Source organism: Eublepharis macularius, chromosome 2 (assembly GCF_028583425.1).
Source record: "Eublepharis macularius isolate TG4126 chromosome 2, MPM_Emac_v1.0, whole genome shotgun sequence".
NCBI lineage: Eukaryota > Metazoa > Chordata > Lepidosauria > Squamata > Eublepharidae > Eublepharis > Eublepharis macularius.
The window spans coordinates 9,003,634-9,020,333 of record NC_072791.1 but is presented as its reverse complement, the minus strand read 5'-3'; the positions used below and the strand labels follow the sequence as shown (position 1 = coordinate 9,020,333).

At 45.8% G+C, this 16,700-nt stretch overlaps 1 protein-coding gene across 1 annotated transcript in view; it reads right to left on the bottom strand.

Moving 5' to 3' along the window:
* Nucleotides 1-16,640, bottom strand: part of EXOC5 (exocyst complex component 5) — a 47,231-nt gene extending 30,591 nt beyond the window's left edge. The window contains exons 1-4 of the mRNA XM_054972931.1: nt 16,480-16,640; nt 7,914-8,008; nt 5,868-6,015; nt 3,112-3,306 (exon numbers count right to left, since the gene is read on the bottom strand). Of these exons, the coding sequence (XP_054828906.1) occupies nt 3,112-3,306; nt 5,868-6,015; nt 7,914-8,008; nt 16,480-16,590 (549 nt within the window). The 5' untranslated portion in view covers nt 16,591-16,640. The remainder of the gene's footprint in view (nt 1-3,111; nt 3,307-5,867; nt 6,016-7,913; nt 8,009-16,479) is intronic.
* Nucleotides 16,641-16,700: the final 60 nt, after the last annotated feature.

Genomic DNA, 16,700 nt, shown 5'->3' with positions numbered 1-16,700 from the left:
ATAAAAAGTTTAGGGAAGACTTGCAGATTTGTGGCAAACCACAGATCAGTATTCCTCAATGTGGTGCCTAGGGGTACCTACTGGTGTTTTTCCTTGGTGGCTGCTCGCTTCTTGATTTTTGGAGATAAAATCCAAAGGGGTCTGAATGGAAGAGAAGAGAGTAAGGACCTACGGATTGCTCTATGCTTCCTGAGTGATTAGCAAAGCACTAAGCTGATCCTACATGGAAGCATCACAGCTGGATACCCCACTGACAGAGCCTTCCTTGTATCTCTGGGCTTCAAAATCATGTCCAAAAAAAGAAGCAAACCTTCCTCTTTCTTCAGAAACTGAGACCAAACAACGTCTCATCCTCAAAGCAAATGACAGAACCAGATTTCCTCTGCTTCCTTGATATGGGAAGTGTGTTAGAATAACCTAGAATGTATTTGCTTTGGCGTCTGCAAAGAAGTTTGGGTTTGTGAGCAGACACAGAAGGCCCACAGAGACACCGAAGCAGTAAACCTCAATTCAAAAATCTCATTTTTAAAAAATTTTTACTATATCCTTTAAAATCGAAGTCAACAGCTGAAGGGTTGTAGGGTGCAGCTGCTCAGAGAAAGCCAACGATGTAGTGTAATAGTTAGGATGTCGGACTGAGAATCTCAGGTTCAGATCTCCCCTCTGCCTTGTAAGCTTGCTGGGTGACTTTGGGCCAATGACAGATTCTCAACCTGACTTTCAAAAGCTTGCACTGTGAAAATCTTGTTGGCCTCCAGGAATTTCACAATCCGGAGTTGGCAACCCTAGTTACTCAGGGTGCACGCAGACATTCCTCATTAGAACAGTCACGCGGCTGTGGACCAGAGCTCACCCTGGCTAGCTCAGAAAGATCTCCTTCCCTGCAGGGCTGAGATTGGACTAGTTACCTGTACAAGATAGGTGTGTACAGGACTGGCTGGCTGCTTGCGACATCACAACGTCAATTTCCACACACATCCCTCCTTTAAAGTAGTTTTTCAAGTTAATCAAAATGGGTCTAAAAAGAAAACCCTAAAATGTAATCTGATAAAGAGCCAGTGTAGTGTAGTGGTTAGCGTTGGACGAGATTCCGGGAGATCTGGGTTCAAATGCCCGTTCTGCCATGAAAGCTTCCTGGGTGACTTTGGGCCCGTCGCACACTCTCGGCCAGACTCTCAAAAGCTTGCACACTGAAAATCTTGTCAGTCTCTAAGGTGCCACTGGATTAAAATCTTGCTGTGCCACGAAAGACCAATACAGCCACCCACCTAACTACTCTCAGCCTAATCTACCTCACAGGGTTGTTGAGAGGATAAAATGGAGGAGAGGAGAGGAGTCCCCGTTGGGGAGAAAGGCGGGGGTATAAATGAAGTAAAATAATCGTGTGCAGGGGTCATTTCATAGAAAAAGAGCTGGAGGAACTCATTAGCATAACTCATTAGCATATGCCATGCCCCTTGACATCACCAGAAGTGTGTCATTAGCATAACTGATTTGCATGTGCCACACCCCCTGACATCACCTATCCTGGCTGTTTTGGACCCAATTCTGGCCATTCAGGGCTGAAATTGGGCCCAAAATGGCAAAAAGAGGCTGAAAATGGCTGAAAAGGGGCCCAAAATGGTCAGGATCGGGCCACTGCTGAGCGGGAGAGTGATCCACCACCTGCCAGAGGCCCGATCCAGGCCATTTGGGCCCCAATCCCGGCGGAAATGGGCCCAAAAGGGCTGAGAGTCAGGTGGGCGGGGCCACCTGACATGTGACCTCTTTGGGGAACTGCCAGAACTGCGTTCCAGCACGTTCCCCCTCGAAATGAGCCCTGATCGTGTCAGAAAACAATGGAACCGTGAGAATGAGGCACATCCTATTTGCTCAGACGCAGCCAAACCAGTCACTGAGCAACCGGCTCCCGGCTTGCAACCAAAAGGTATTAAAGCATAACTAATTAAGATACGGCAGTCATGAGCAAGGTGACTAACTACATTTGTGTAAAAAGTCAGAAAGAAAAGCAAAAATTGGCTTGAAGGAAAGAAGAAATTAGTTATAATCAATCAGAATGCCAAGCAAAGCATAAATGAAAATAATTGTTTTGCTCCATTGTAGCAGGATGTTCAATCCGCTGACTATTGTATAAAGTGAGTTACAAAGCTACAGTGAATTAGTAAACTTTCCCTTTCTTCTTCCTTGAAATTACCTCTCTGTATTTTTTTAAAAGAGAAAACTGGGACCATGTATATTACTTGCATCCCAATGTTGAGCCAAGGCAATCCAAGCTTTCCGTTTGTGCAAATACACATAATTCAACAAGTTATTCTGGCTACATCATCTGCGTCTTAGGACTTCTACATTGTTTGTGTCCCAGGGAGATCTATTCAGGTCACGTCACAGGAGCCACAATGTTCCTTCAAGATACCTCCTCTTCCACATACTCTAATGGTATGACCAGTAGAGGAAGTGCAACATTATCTACCCAATAGGAAGGCAGTTTTCCCAGATTATGTCATACAACGTTCCAATACGCTCAGGATCTGAGATTAGCAAAACTGATTCAGGGTTCTGGGGCTTTGAAGGTAGTAACTTTTGTTAAAATTGTAGAGCCATAGTCATTACAAAGAGATAGAAACGCTCCCATCTCTGCAGGGTTTCTTTTAAAAAGAGTGCCTTAGTCCTTGTTGTTTGCCCGAGGGAAAAAGGAAAGTAATCGTTCCTCAGCACCTAAATGCATATTCTGATCACACTACTCCGTCCAATCAAAAACAGCCTTCTCAAGACTCTCAGAGGAGATATAAGGGAGAAGAATTAGGGCAAAGAATTCAGAAGAAAGACACATGCAAGATTTCCGAGGTATTCTTTAAAAAGTTACTCTCTCAGCATTCTTCTAAAATCGCTTATGATTTTGCAAAATGGGGAAAAAAATATGACAGCCTCACCACACTGAGAATGGCTGAATTTGCTGGCAAATAAAGTTAATTTGCATTTGGGAACAATGGGACTTGAGCAAATCGCTCACTTGGGGAGCCCAGAGCGTGGAAAACTTACAGCAGAGGGCTGTAATTAGGGCAACTCGGCTTATGCCACACAATCTCTTCCAATCCTGCTGACAGGTCTTACCTTTTCAGGGTTGGTGAAAACGTCAGACTTCAGCTCTCCATCGAGAAACTCATTAAAGTATTTCATCAGTTTGTGAGCCTCCACAAGGCGCTGCCGTGGCGTGTTTACCCCTTCCAGCAGGTCGCCAAGGTGACAGACTTTAGTGGCCACATAGCTGACGTGCTCATCTAGTTCTTGGAAGTGTTGGAAGGCAACCTGGGAGCAGACAGAGAAGGCAATAATGCGTGTGTCTTCTGTAAATAAGAAAAGCCAAGCTATTCACCAATCAAAAGAACAAAATGCTCAGAAGTCGGTACAAGGAAGATTCAATATCCAGCCATTTGCCAGTTAATTTGCATGAGCTCACAGAAATCCAAAGCAAGCTGGTGAAAGGCCAGGACATCAGTTTGCACGAACCATTCCAGCTGTACTGGTATCAAGTGCACTGCACGCATCTTGAGAGATCAAGATGGGTAGCTATGTTAGTCTCTCTGGAGCAGTAGCCGAAGAAGTGAGCTGTGACTAGAGCTGGGCACAATCCGCATTACGATAAAAAAAAACCCACGATAATGGCGGATCGTGATTGGCCAAGGCCAACGATCCAACGATCGGGAAAGGCCTGGATCGGGGCGATCAGGCTCGGATCGGGGATCCAGACACTCAGGCGCCAGCAATCTATTCCCCTGGCAACGGAGCCAGGGGAATGCCTGAGCTCTGTTTGCCCTCCTTCTGTCGCCCTGGAAACCTGAATGGAAGCCCAGCTTTCCTTGATCAGCAGGCTTGCTTTGCTGCTCCAACCACGGAGCAGCAAAGCAATCACAAGTTGGGAGAAGACACCAAGGGGAGGGAGGGGGAAGGGGGTGTTCTGTAGCCACGGGCACTCCAATATCATCCCTGCAAACCTTGATAGGCAGGTCTGACGGCCAAACACAGACCTCCTGTGTTGCTGAATGGGACCTGAGGGGAGGCGGCTCGTCGCCGCCTCCCCATGCCTGCCAGGCCCAGAGGCCGCTGGCACCACCCACCTTCCCACATAATACCAGCGTGCCCCGCTTTGGCCTCCACGATCCACAGCTCGGGAACGGGAGATGATCGGCACGGATTGTTAATTCGGGATCGTCAGGATCCCGACGGGATCGGGAGCCGATCCACAATCCGCTGGATCGTTAAAATTTTTTGGATCGTGCCCATCTCTAGCTGTGACTCACAAAAGCTCATACCCTACCACTAATTTTGTTAGTCTTAGAGGTGCAACTGGACTCCTGTTCTTTTCTACTGCATGCATCTTAAAACAGATCTGGCACAGTCCCTGCATACCAGCATCAGTGCTAAGGCAAAGTGGTTCTAATAACTGAGTTATATATACAGAATATATGTGATAGGATTCAGCTTAAAATGAAACCTGTGTTATATACAAGCAAATTTTTTGTACCTTAGTCATGTCATTTACCCCTGGCAATGCAAATGTGTAGCTCTGTAGACTTCCATGTAACCAGCAAATCTAGCTAAGTTTTATATGTATAAAGGTATTTATATAGATCCTCAGACAAACTGTGTTGCTCATTTCCCTTTCTTTCTTCATACTGGTAAATTATTTTATTTATTGTAAGAGACATGTATACCCCTTTTCTTCTTAAAAAGCACTCTGAGAGGCTTACAATCAGGTCTGAAAACAATACAACATCCAATTATTAAAAAAAATAGAATAAAACCAACAGTAAAACTACAGAAGTTAGTAAAGAAGTTTGCCTGAGTTGGTGCCATCAGGTACATTCCACTAATTATTATTACTTATGTCATTTATAGTCCGCCTTTCTCACTGAACCTCAAGGCGGATTGCACAGTGTGAGATTAGTACAGTCAATTTCCAGGACATTTCCATAAACAATGCCGTAGGGTAAATGAACACACGTTTACAAACACACAGCATTAGGAAGGATCCAATACAGAGTTGAAGAAATGCTGAAGCAGAACATAAGCGATTCTAGGGTTGACATTAGACCACATGAAGCACATATTTAAAACAGATAGCACATAAAGCAGCATAGTGGTGAAGTCTATGGTCCTTAACTCTTTGGCGAAGCATCCCTCTCCCTCCCATCTGAGTAAAAAGCCTTTTTGAATAATTCGGTTTTGCATTGTTTGCGGAAAGCTAAAAACGTGGGGGGCTCACCTTCCCCAGATGCAAGGGTTCTTTTGCCGGTGGAAGAGCCTCTTGCATAGGGGAAGGCTACTTACAACGGGAGAAAACATCCACAGGGTCCAACCCCCTCCTATATATGAGTAAAAGTGTATCAGATGGATTTCCTCTGGCACCTGAAGATGATTATGCAGTTGACAGATGAATCTGCGTAGGAAAGAGTTAAGTATCAAAGGCCTTCTCGCTAGCAGCTACCAACCTGAAGGCCCAGGGAAGAGCCCCTGATAAAGCTCTTTTGGCAGACAGGCTCAGGCAGAGCCATACGGTTATAGGTAAGTTGATTCTACTATCAGTGTAACCCCCACCAGAGCATTCTTACTGAGGCTAACAATAAAGAGTAGAGGGCTGTTCTTGAATTTTACTGCTGTTAGATGTGTGGGAAGCAAATAGTGGTTGCTAAGCAACCGTCGGTGTGTTCCTCTACTACTAATTAAAAAAAAAAAAGATGACCTCAATAGCACGCTTACTTAGTATGGAAATAGAAGCTTTGGACACAATCCAAACAGATCTCCAGCACAGACCCCACTGGAATGCCTAGGAGTGGTGCATGAGCATGGATCATGTCCTTAGGGCATACCTGGTTGCTTTTCTGAAGCTCTTGCACTTTCTTGGCAAATTCCTTTGCTTCTCTCTGGACTTGCTGCTCCAGTTTTTCCACTCTTCTCTGGATTCTCTCATCCAGCAACTTCAGCTCTTGAATATGATTTACAAACTCTTCCTGTAATCTGATGGAGGCGGTGGGGGGGGGGAGAAGTTTGATAAGAGCAGGTTGTAGTATGCCAAGTGTATGCAACATCATTACATTCTGAACTAAGGATGGGGAAAACAAGCTCACCAGTTGTTGTTTTTTCAAGATCTTCTTTTTACTAACCATTCATTTTGTCGCTTATCTCTCAGTATATTTATTACGGTCAGAGACCAAAAGTAATAACATACAACCTACAATCAAGGTAAGTCATATTATTTACAGAGCTGTCCAATAAAATTCCAGAGTTCGGATTCTTAAATGTTTAAAACCTTAAGACCTGAGTTCCCTAAAACCAAATTGTTAAATACTTAAATCCCTAAAGTTATAAAATATATAAATATTTCCCCCTGTAAAATACTTCCTGATCTGTATGGCCCGCACAACAAATTTTGTCACCTTTAAAGTAATTTCTTGATCCTTGTCGGCTAAAAGTTTATCTAGATAAAATCGTATCATTTCTTCCCGGGAACTGATTGCAGATTGGAGTTATGAAGGTTGCTCTAATATTTCAATAAAGCTCACGCTCAAAAAGTACGTGTCCCCTTGTTTCAATCTTCCCGGCCCCACATACACATACTCTTTTCTCAAATGGTTGTTTTGTGTATTTACCCTCTATGACCGACAAGCTCACCTGTTAGAATTGACTGATTAGAATCACTGAAGAGACTGCGCATTTTGGTCTCAAGAAAAGGTTTACCGGGCCAGCATGTCAATGCTAATTATGGGATGCACAAATTACGACCTCAATGTGATATTGCAGAATGTAACACTCTGTGAGAGTCACAGGGATGTGACAAAGTTTGTGCTGAACAATCTGCGTCGGCACAAATATCTAAGACTTGTGAATCAGAAAATGCTGGATTCTATAGCTCGCCAGCATTTTACTTAAGATACTTGCTACTTTCCTTCAAGATACAGTTGTTCATCTAACTCATCGTGTTAATTTTACATCACATATACAATCCCAAATTAGCACAGCGGACCATTCCATTTTATTATCAAGCCACAAAACACAGGGGAGTTTGTCCCATAAAATGCAGGCTCTCTGTGTAATACACAATGAGACCACTAAAGCAAACCTGGACACATATGTGGAGCTGAGCAAGTAACGTAAACTGGGCAGGCGGCATGTAGATCTCTCCATGAAGGAGCCAGATTCAGTTAAAGAATCTCAGGAGAACTGGGAAAGACCTCTGCCCATGATGGTGATCAACTAGATTTAAACCCCATATCTAAATCTTTTCCAGTCACCTGAAGAACTCACCATCAAGAGGCAATGGGAAAATAAGCCAGCCAGGTGATTACTGGCCATCTTATTAAAACCGGTTAGAAGACTTTTGTGCACTAATTCTTCACATTATTAAAACAGCAACGTTCACAGTGAAATCCTAAGCAGAGTTACTCCAGTCTAAGCCCATTGATTTCAATGGGCTTAGAATGGAGTAACTCTCCTTAAGATTGCACTGCCAGTCTTCTACACCCCTCACCTAGAAATGCTGAATAGAAGACTAAACTAGCACCTTGCAAGAGATTATGCAGTGAGTGACTCTTCACCAAAGACTTAATGTTACTCTTGTGTTCGAAAATGGTCAGATAGTTGAGCTCCATAACTGCTTCTCCAGTTTCAACTTCCTGAGGAAAAGTTCTTTTCTTCTGTCTCCAGTCGCCTTGTTGATTTCTAAATTACACTTTTTCCTTCCACCCCCAAGAAGCTTTTTGAAAACTAGCTTGATTTGGGGTGGGAGTCATAGAGACCCAATGTTTTCTCAGCTGCAGCACATGGGGAAATTGCTTTGATTTGAACATTTCTTGCTTTTTATTAAAGACAGTTTAAATCTGTTCATTGTACTGGTGGATTATGTGGCGGTATTTTACCTTTTGGGATCAAAAGCTTCCACGCCACCTCGGGAACCTCCACCGGGAGTCCGCCATGCCAGGCGTTCAATGTACTCATCGGCCACAAAAGGCTCCTAACCAGACAAGAAAAAGACCCTTTAACAGCAAGCCACAGCAGGATGTGAAAAATGTCTATCATCAAGAAAGCGGTTAACAGCTTTTTCTGTAGCAAATGCTTTTCACGGCATAAATAATGGGGCCTACTGGCACTTTCACACTGATATACTTCATCTAAAAATTAGGCATTTGGAAAACGATGTGCATCTCGTTCAAAGTCTGCAAAACCGGCCTGCATAAACAAGCAGTTCTCAAATTGTTTCATATTAGGGGCCTGTCACTCAGTTCAAAGCTCTATCAGGTCTTCACAGGACTCTCGCTCCAATGTGAGGATCACATATAAACAGGATCCTTCCCATCCAACTCCTCGAGAAGCAAAACTAGGCAAGGCAAGGCTCATTAAGTGTATTTATTTATGTCATTTATAGTCCCCCTTTCTCTCTGAGACTCAAGGCGGATTACACAGTGTGAGATTAACCCAGTCAATATCAAGGACAATTCCATAAACAATGCCACGGGGTAAATAAACACAAGTTTACAAAGACACAGCGTTAGCAAGGATCCAATACACGAGTCGAAGAAATGCCGAAACAGAACATAAGCAATTCTAGATGCAGAGGAGTTAGCCGTGTTAGTCTGTGGTAGCAAAATCAAAGAGAGTCCAGTAGCACCTTTAAGACTAACCAATTTTATTGTAGCATAAGCTTTCGAGAATCAAGTTCTCTTCGTCAGATGACACTTGACCGCATGAAGCACAAGTAGCTCATAGGAGCACATATTTAAGACAACAAGTAGTACATAAGGCAACACAGTGGTGAAGTCTATGGTCCCTGCTGAAGCATCTGAGACTCCTTCCCTACAATACAAAAGCCTTTTTGAAGAACTCAGTTTTGCAGCGTTTGTGGAAAGCTAGGAGAGTGGGGGGGGGGGTTCTCCTGACTTCCTCAGGCAGGTCGTTCCACAGTGAAGGGGCTACCACAGAGAAGGCTCCTGGTCACTTAAGTTCCCGATCAGCGGGCTTCCTGTCACTCATGTCTCCATGTCTCTTGTCACTCTTCATGGACGGAGGAAGCACAGCTGGAGTTAAAAGTGCGAAAATCTGAGACCACAGAGAACCCGTCAGCCAAAGTAAACAGTAGCTAGCTAGACAGGTAGAGTGGCTCAGCACAAGAATTCTTCATACGTTCAAAAGCTCCCTCCTTTCCATCTGTCAAGAGATCTTCTAAGGTCGTATGAGCCCTGCTGGACCAAATCAGCATCTTGTTTCCGACAGTGGCCATCCAAGGGTTTCTAGAGTCTACAAGCAGCCCAACCTTCTTCAAGACCCTGCTCAAAACCCAGTTCCCCCTCCAGCACCACCACATCTGAGACTCAACGTATCCACCGCTCCGCTACCCGTCCTCCACTGCTAATTTATAAATCGGCAACCATCAGGGTGGATTTGATTTAAATCAAACTGATTTAAATCACGATTTAAATCACGATTTAAATCACTAGTCATTAAGGCTTGATTTAAATCATAGTTTTCTACACAAAGACTAATTCTTGCTGGTATGACTTTAATATGCAAGTAGATGCCTGCCTTACCGATAGGTAAAGGAACTTCATTAAAGTATTCCCAAACTGGGTCTCTTTTACGGCCTGCTGCCATTATAGGTTTTTTCCTCCAAGGAAAGAATGTGATAAACCTCAGGTCATACACACAAAAGATCCAAGGATTTGTGCAGTATTGTGCTCAAAAAGTTTCACTTTCATTTTGTACTGCTTGCCCCTCCCTCCTCACACTTAGTTTCTTCTTGTGCAGATCTATTCCACTCCAAACAATCAGAAAAAGATTGTTTCTATTCACTGAACTTCTTGAAACTTAGCACTGGAGGGGTTGATTCTGTCTTCATAGGTTTGTAGAACAATAGGATTAAGGTCTTTTTCTCAACTCTGTTCATGTTATAACATTTTTGCTGTGAAGAAGAGGCATGTGATCTCTGCTGAGCTGACACAAATTCAGTTTTGAGAACTGCAAAACCAAGCATCTGTGATAATATCTTGTAGGCAGAGAAACTGCCCAATAATCTTACAAAAACCTCTGGAAGAGCATGACATTGTGAATGGATTAATGGAATTTATTTACCAAAAAAATTAAACATATACAGCCTTATTCTACATAATTAAAAACTAATCTTTATTTCATGATGGAATAACCTTTGGATGGTAATATATTTTCCTCAAAAAGCATTTTATTTTAAAAAATCCGATTTAAATTAAAAAAAATCCGATTTAAATTTAAAAAATCTGATTTTTTTGATTCGTTTAAAAAAATCATTGATTTTTATCCACCCTGGCAACCATGCCCACATCCCTGTAGTCCAGTGCCCTACGGACAAGGACTGTGCCCCTTTTGCAAAACATCTGCCCCTGGTGGCGCTATATAACTATACAGCTAGACCACATGCACACATACCCGTGAAACTAACCAGGAATGCATCCCACGAATCCCTAAAAGGCAATAAATTTTACCTCCCATGAAGAAATGAATTTTAATTTGCCGAAGTAGTAAACACAGTCTTTGCAGAAGTATTATTTCTGTTACTTAATACTAAAGTATAAACCTAGGTTTGAAGAAACATATGGGGTATACGAGTAGCCAGCCATTATTTCACAATTCAAAGACAAACGCAATAGTGTTCAACACCAAAGATTTTTAACATCTCTGACAGAAGCAGCATCCTGAAACCTATTACCGGACTAGACAAACAAGCTCCTGCAAGCCTACGTTGCGCCGAAGTGGCACCGCAAGTTAGTTCAGTTTACCGACCAAGTGCAATGCTTCAACTCACGCGACTGGGACTCTCTTTGCAAGTTTGCTTGTAACAGGGTATCTCTACTGAAGATCAAGAAAAGAAAATGAAATGAGACTGCTGGACACGCTTCCCACCACACACACCTCTTTTACAGGAGCGAGGGAAAGATGCAAAAAGTGTTGCACTTAGTTGCCTGAAGTTACGCCACTTGAACAATATGCTTTATTCGTTTATTGTGGATGCAAACTGTGATTTGGCAACCATGACCAAAGATCTCACACTTTCAGTGCAATCCTAAGGAGAGTTACTCCAGTCTAAGCTCACTGAAGTCAACGGGCTTAGACTGGAGTAACTCTCCTTAGGACTGTACTGTTTGTTAACTTTTACTGTTTTGGACATTCGTGTATTCATGATCTGATGAAATGCCCCACTCATTTAAAAATATTGTTTAGGATGGGAATACGCTGTTTCCTCTACATTAAAATGGACATCCTGACCCATATCAGCTGAGGACCTGTGTAGGCTCTCATCTGTCTGTATAACCGTGTCATGCCGCCCTCCTGCAGCAGAGACTTAAGAAGCTGGCACTGAGTTTCTGCCCCGCATTTTTGCAGTGTAATTTTGCAGTGCAATTCATGACGGGGGGCAGAAACTCAAAGAAGCAACTCAGTCTTCCTGCTGCGGGAGCCAAAATGATGCACGTTGTACGAGTGAGTTACCCATCAAACGCTAGCAGACGTGGTTATCCAAGACCCACTGCGATCGTGAGCCACTCTGAAACTCAAGACAATTTACAATACGTTCAGTGGCGGTTAACCATCCTGAACTATCGTTTATTGCGGAGGTGGGGAGCTTATTTCCATGGAAGACCAATTGTCTTTGGCCTTCCACGAGCAGCATACCCCACAGTGAGCCCCCTTATGTCCTGCCTACTTTCTACAGTCTAACAGCACTGCATGCTGTCCTGTTACTTGATGGGGCCTTCTGCATAAGTGGCAGCCACAGAGAAAGGAAGATGCGTGGGCCACACTGAACAATACATCCCAGAATCCTGCTGCAAAACATAAAAATGACTTGACAAAGTTACAAGCTGTCCATTCCAACGGTACACTTAGGACCAAACTACATGTTATATAGGAGGCTTGCAATTGCATCTACCAACCTTTCAATTTTCACTTAAAAGCTGCCATAGAAGGGTGCTGATTTGATACTCGGTAAGACAAACAACAGTTTGAATGGGGCAATTTAGATTAGGGAAACAGCACCAACGGGGAGAGTTAAAAGCTCCATCTGCATGCTGCTTCTGCAGTCAAACGGCATATCGCTTTTAAATGGAAATTAAAACATCGAGAAATTCTATTCAGGATCTCCCATGCCATGTGTGATTTGGCCCCAACTGGCCAAATCCAGCACAGAATAACCACAATGACTCAGAGTAAGACAGACTACGTTCATCTTCAAGATCACAACCCCTATATGTGTGAATAATAATAACGTTCGATTTATAGACCGCCCTTCAGGACAACTTAATGCCCACTCAGAGCGGTTTACAAAGTATGTTATTATTATCCCCACAACAATCTCCCTGTGAGGTGGGTGGGGCTGAGAGAGCTCCAGAGAGCTGTGACTAGCCCAAAGTCACCCAGCTGGCTTCAAGCGGAGGAGTGGGGAATCAAACCCGGCTCTCCAGATTAGAGTCCCGCGCTCTTAACCACTACACCAAAATGGCTCTCTCTTCCCAGATCTTCCTAGAGATAACAGTTTATGAATTCTGACCCTGACCCAAGGGCTCATATTAGGCCAGAATGAGTGTGCCTGTCATGGCCCAGTCTGAGAGTGAGGTCTCCTCTGGAGGAGAGGAGCCTCGTGTAGCCAGCCAGGACTCCTCAGGAGAAGAGGAGCCCTGTGTAGCCAGCCCTAGCCCTGATTCAGCAGAAGCCAGCAATCAGGAGCAACAGCTGCTGGCTGGTCAGAGCTTACAGCCAGCAGCTGAGGCACCAGCACCCTCTAGCTCCAATACTACAGAGGAAGCTCAGCCAGGGACTTCTACAGGTGCAGCGCAGCCAAGAGCCTCCACCCCCCCAGGTTCACCCACGCCCAAGGAACGCCGCAGGCAGCGCCAGAAACTGGAATTGCAGGAGAGACGGCGCAGTGCTCACCTCTTGAGCCAACGCCAGCTGCTGGAGAGTGACGATGAGTAGTGGCAGGATAGAGCCCCAGCAGCTGGCTGAAAACCACGCCTGGCTATAAGAGCCAGTCTGGAGGAACTGCTGGGCGTGGAAGCAACGTGTCTACTGCCTGCAACCACTCTGTGTTCTGTGAACCTTGCCCGTGCCTGCTTTTGGACCTGACACTATCGGTGACTGACCTTGGACTGTACCTGACCTCGCTCTTGGACTCTGGACTCACTCCTCGCTTTATCTCGTGCTCTGACCACCGGTTTGACTTGGCTTTTGCTCTTGGAACTCCCCTTTGACTTTGGCCTTAAGGTTTGGACTTGAACCACCCTGCTTGGGCTGGCCCAGCCCGTGACAGTGCCTCAGTGTTATAATACATTTCTATCAATCTAACTGACTGACAGATCAGATGAAATGCCACATGGTAGATGTCACCTTCCCTACCCTATTGCTGTCCCCTTACTATGCCTGTTCAGGATGTTTCCTTCGAGTGCTGCACACGTGTAAACAAACACGGCAACAGCCACAAACACCTACAGGCACATGCATATTCACGCTGTAAGCTGCTTTGTATGTCCTGCCACGCCCCCCCCCAAAAGCAGAAAATAAAAGTACTCACTAAAATATACAGACATGCAGTTGCTATGCCTTTTAATCTGTATGCTTATTATAATAAAAATTAGCGGCAAGGCTTAATGTGATACTGGAAGCATCAAAAGGAACCTTCCACTTAGCAGCTTTTCAGAGCTATCCATAAAAGACCACACACACACACACACACACGCACACCTATCAGAGACACCATTTCAAAATTCTACCAGTAACACTTCCCAAACTCTCCTCAACCTTACTATACCAGTTTGTACAGGCATTTAGGTACTCCCACAACGACAATAATAATAATGCAACTAAGTGTGAAAAACTTGGGACAAGTATGACAGCTATATCCAGGGCTTGTTTTCTGGGGAAAGAGGTGGTGGAACTCAATGGGTTGCCAGCACAGGGGGCAACTCTTGGCAGGAGGTGGTGCCCCTGGTACCACATGCGTGCGCAAAGTGCGCGCACGCTCCCAGGGCCAATGACATCACTTTGGGTCAGCTGGAACAAGGGGGGAGTTTTAAAAAGTTTCAATCGCCTTCAGCGAAAATGGTTACATGGCTGGTGGCCCCGCCCCCTGATCTCCAGACAGAGGGGAGTTCAGATTGCCCTCTGCGCCGCTCCAGTGGCAATCTAAACTCCCCTCTGTCTGGAGATCAGGGGGCAGGGCCACTGGCCATGTGACCATTTTCAAGAGGTGCCGGAACTCCGTACCACTGTGTTCCCGCTGAAAAAAAGCCCTGGCTATATCAGACCCATAACTTACATTTCTCTGTGCAAGCAAAGAACGTCAGGAATGCATGCAAAGATAACCAATGTTTTGTGTGAACTAGCTTTCTATTTGCAGGAGTTTTTAATGCAAGACGGTTTTTTAAAAAAAGAATCTAGCGCTCATGAAATGGCAGCCCACTCTACCACCTTATTCTGCTGCACAGGCCAGGACTTAGGAAGCTACTGAATACAGCTCTTACCTACAGCACAACAGCATTTGATGGCTTAAATGCTGGAAGGAGGAAGACAATTACCTGAGGAAGGTGGCCTAGCTCAGAGGCCATGTACATATTTATAAAACATTTAACTCACCCTCCCCCTCCCCAACAAGAAATAAGCCTGTAGGAGCAGCAAGGAAAAACACCAATTATGAAAATCTTGACAATAAATATTCTTAACTTCCTCACACTAGCCATACAGCAATACTGTTGTAGTCTCATCCTAAGAGGGCATCTAGCCCACCCAGCACCCCACCGCTGCCCTCAGGACAAAGGCACTAATCCATCTTCCACTGCCCCTCATTTCTATCCTCCTTCTGCCCTATGCCAATAGTACATTAGGGAATGCTACTTTCCCCCTCATTTTAGCAAAAGGCCTTTAGCAACATGGCAATCACTCAGCAGGCAGCTCTTTCTCTATCCATCAATAAAGAAAGGCAAGGCTTCAGCGGCTGAATTCCTGCTTGTCATGAACTCATCACAAGCCGATGCAGTTGCACTTGTTTCAATTTTTATTTTTTGTAAAAACGCCGGGAGCTTTCAGAAAAATGATAGGAAAATGTTTTAGACAAGCTTTAAAAACATAAATAAAAACAACAACGTTTAAAGGCACAAGAACACACCTCTTCTAGTGGGCCCTATCCACCCTTCTTCCTCATAGAAACCCATCCCTGGCCCTACAGGACCCCCATTCTAGGGTTGCCAACTCTAGGCTGGGAAATTCCTGGAGATTTGGGAATGGAGCCTGGGGAGGGTAAAATTTGGGAAAGGTAAAGTGATCAGATGGGATGAGATGCCAGAGGCCACATTCCAAAGCGACCGTGTTCTCCAGGGGAACTGATCTAGGCTGGGAAATTCCTGGAGATTTGGGAATGGAGCCTGGGGAGGGTAAAATTTGGGAAAGGTAAAGTGATCAGATGGGATGAGATGCCAGAGGCCACATTCCAAAGCGACCGTGTTCTCCAGGGGAACTGATCTCTGTAAATCTAGAGAGCAGCTGCAATTAAGGGAGATCTCCAGGGTGGGAGCAGCCCCCTTTCCCCACGCAAGCCCCTATCCTTTCTCCCTCCACTCCTATTCAACCCTGCCCTATGCATACTTCACTCCATCCCCATCATGCCCCCCTCCCAACCCTATCCCTACCTGCCCCACTGACAACAACAGTCCCCATTCTTTGGCTTGCCCCCCCCCCAATACCCTTCCCCTCTCCTTAAATAAAACATTCCCAGTTTGATCTTCATAAACCCGAATAAGTCGGTTGTGCGTAACCCACAAAAGCTCATACAGAAATAAAGGCTATTCGTCTTTAAGGGGGCTTTTGCTTCCCCCCCCCCCAACTCTCCATTTTTCCTCCCTAAACAGCAGCGGCCCCCCCATCCTTCCTTACCACTTGAACTGGGAATCTCCCCACCCACCCCCATCATGGGGGATGCTTCCCACATCACTGTCCCCCTGCAGGGTTGCCAGCCTCCAGATGGTGGCTGGAGATCTCCCGGAATTACAACCGATCTCCAGGCCACAGAGATCAGTTCCCCTGGAGAAAATGGCTGCTTTGGAGGGTGGTCTTCGTGGCAGTATACCTCACTGAAGCCCCTCTCCTCCCCAAACTATTATTTCCAGGTTCCACCGCCCCCCCCCCAAATTTCCAGGGATTTCCCAACCTGGACCTGGCAACCCTATCCCCCTGACAAGCCCCTTCCCCGTCTTTCAGTTTCAGCCCTGCCTTGAAGGGGGAATAAGCCTGTGGGGCCTGAAAGATGGGAAGGGGCTTGTCGGGGGGGGGCAACAACCCCGTGGGCGGAGTCCCCCTCCTCACAATAAGCCTCGCCAGAGGGGCTGTCTCATCTGCAGTTGGGGGGTGCTCCCCCACCCATTGCGCCCAAGGACAGGCCCCCTCCGAGCGGCCCCCAACGCCGCCCCGGCCTACCTCGAAGAGCTCGGCCGCCATGGGGCCTGCCCCGCCCGGCCCGTCGCTCTCTTTGTCCCGCGGCCGCCCCCTCAGGCCGCCCGCCCGGCGCCCGAGCCAGGCCTCCTCCATGGGCCGCGACCTCCGCCGCCCGCCCGGCCTCCCCTCGCCGCCGCCGCTGCTCCTCCTCCTCCGCCCGACGCCAGCCAACCGGCCCGCCCGGCGCCCGCTCTCCGCCGCGG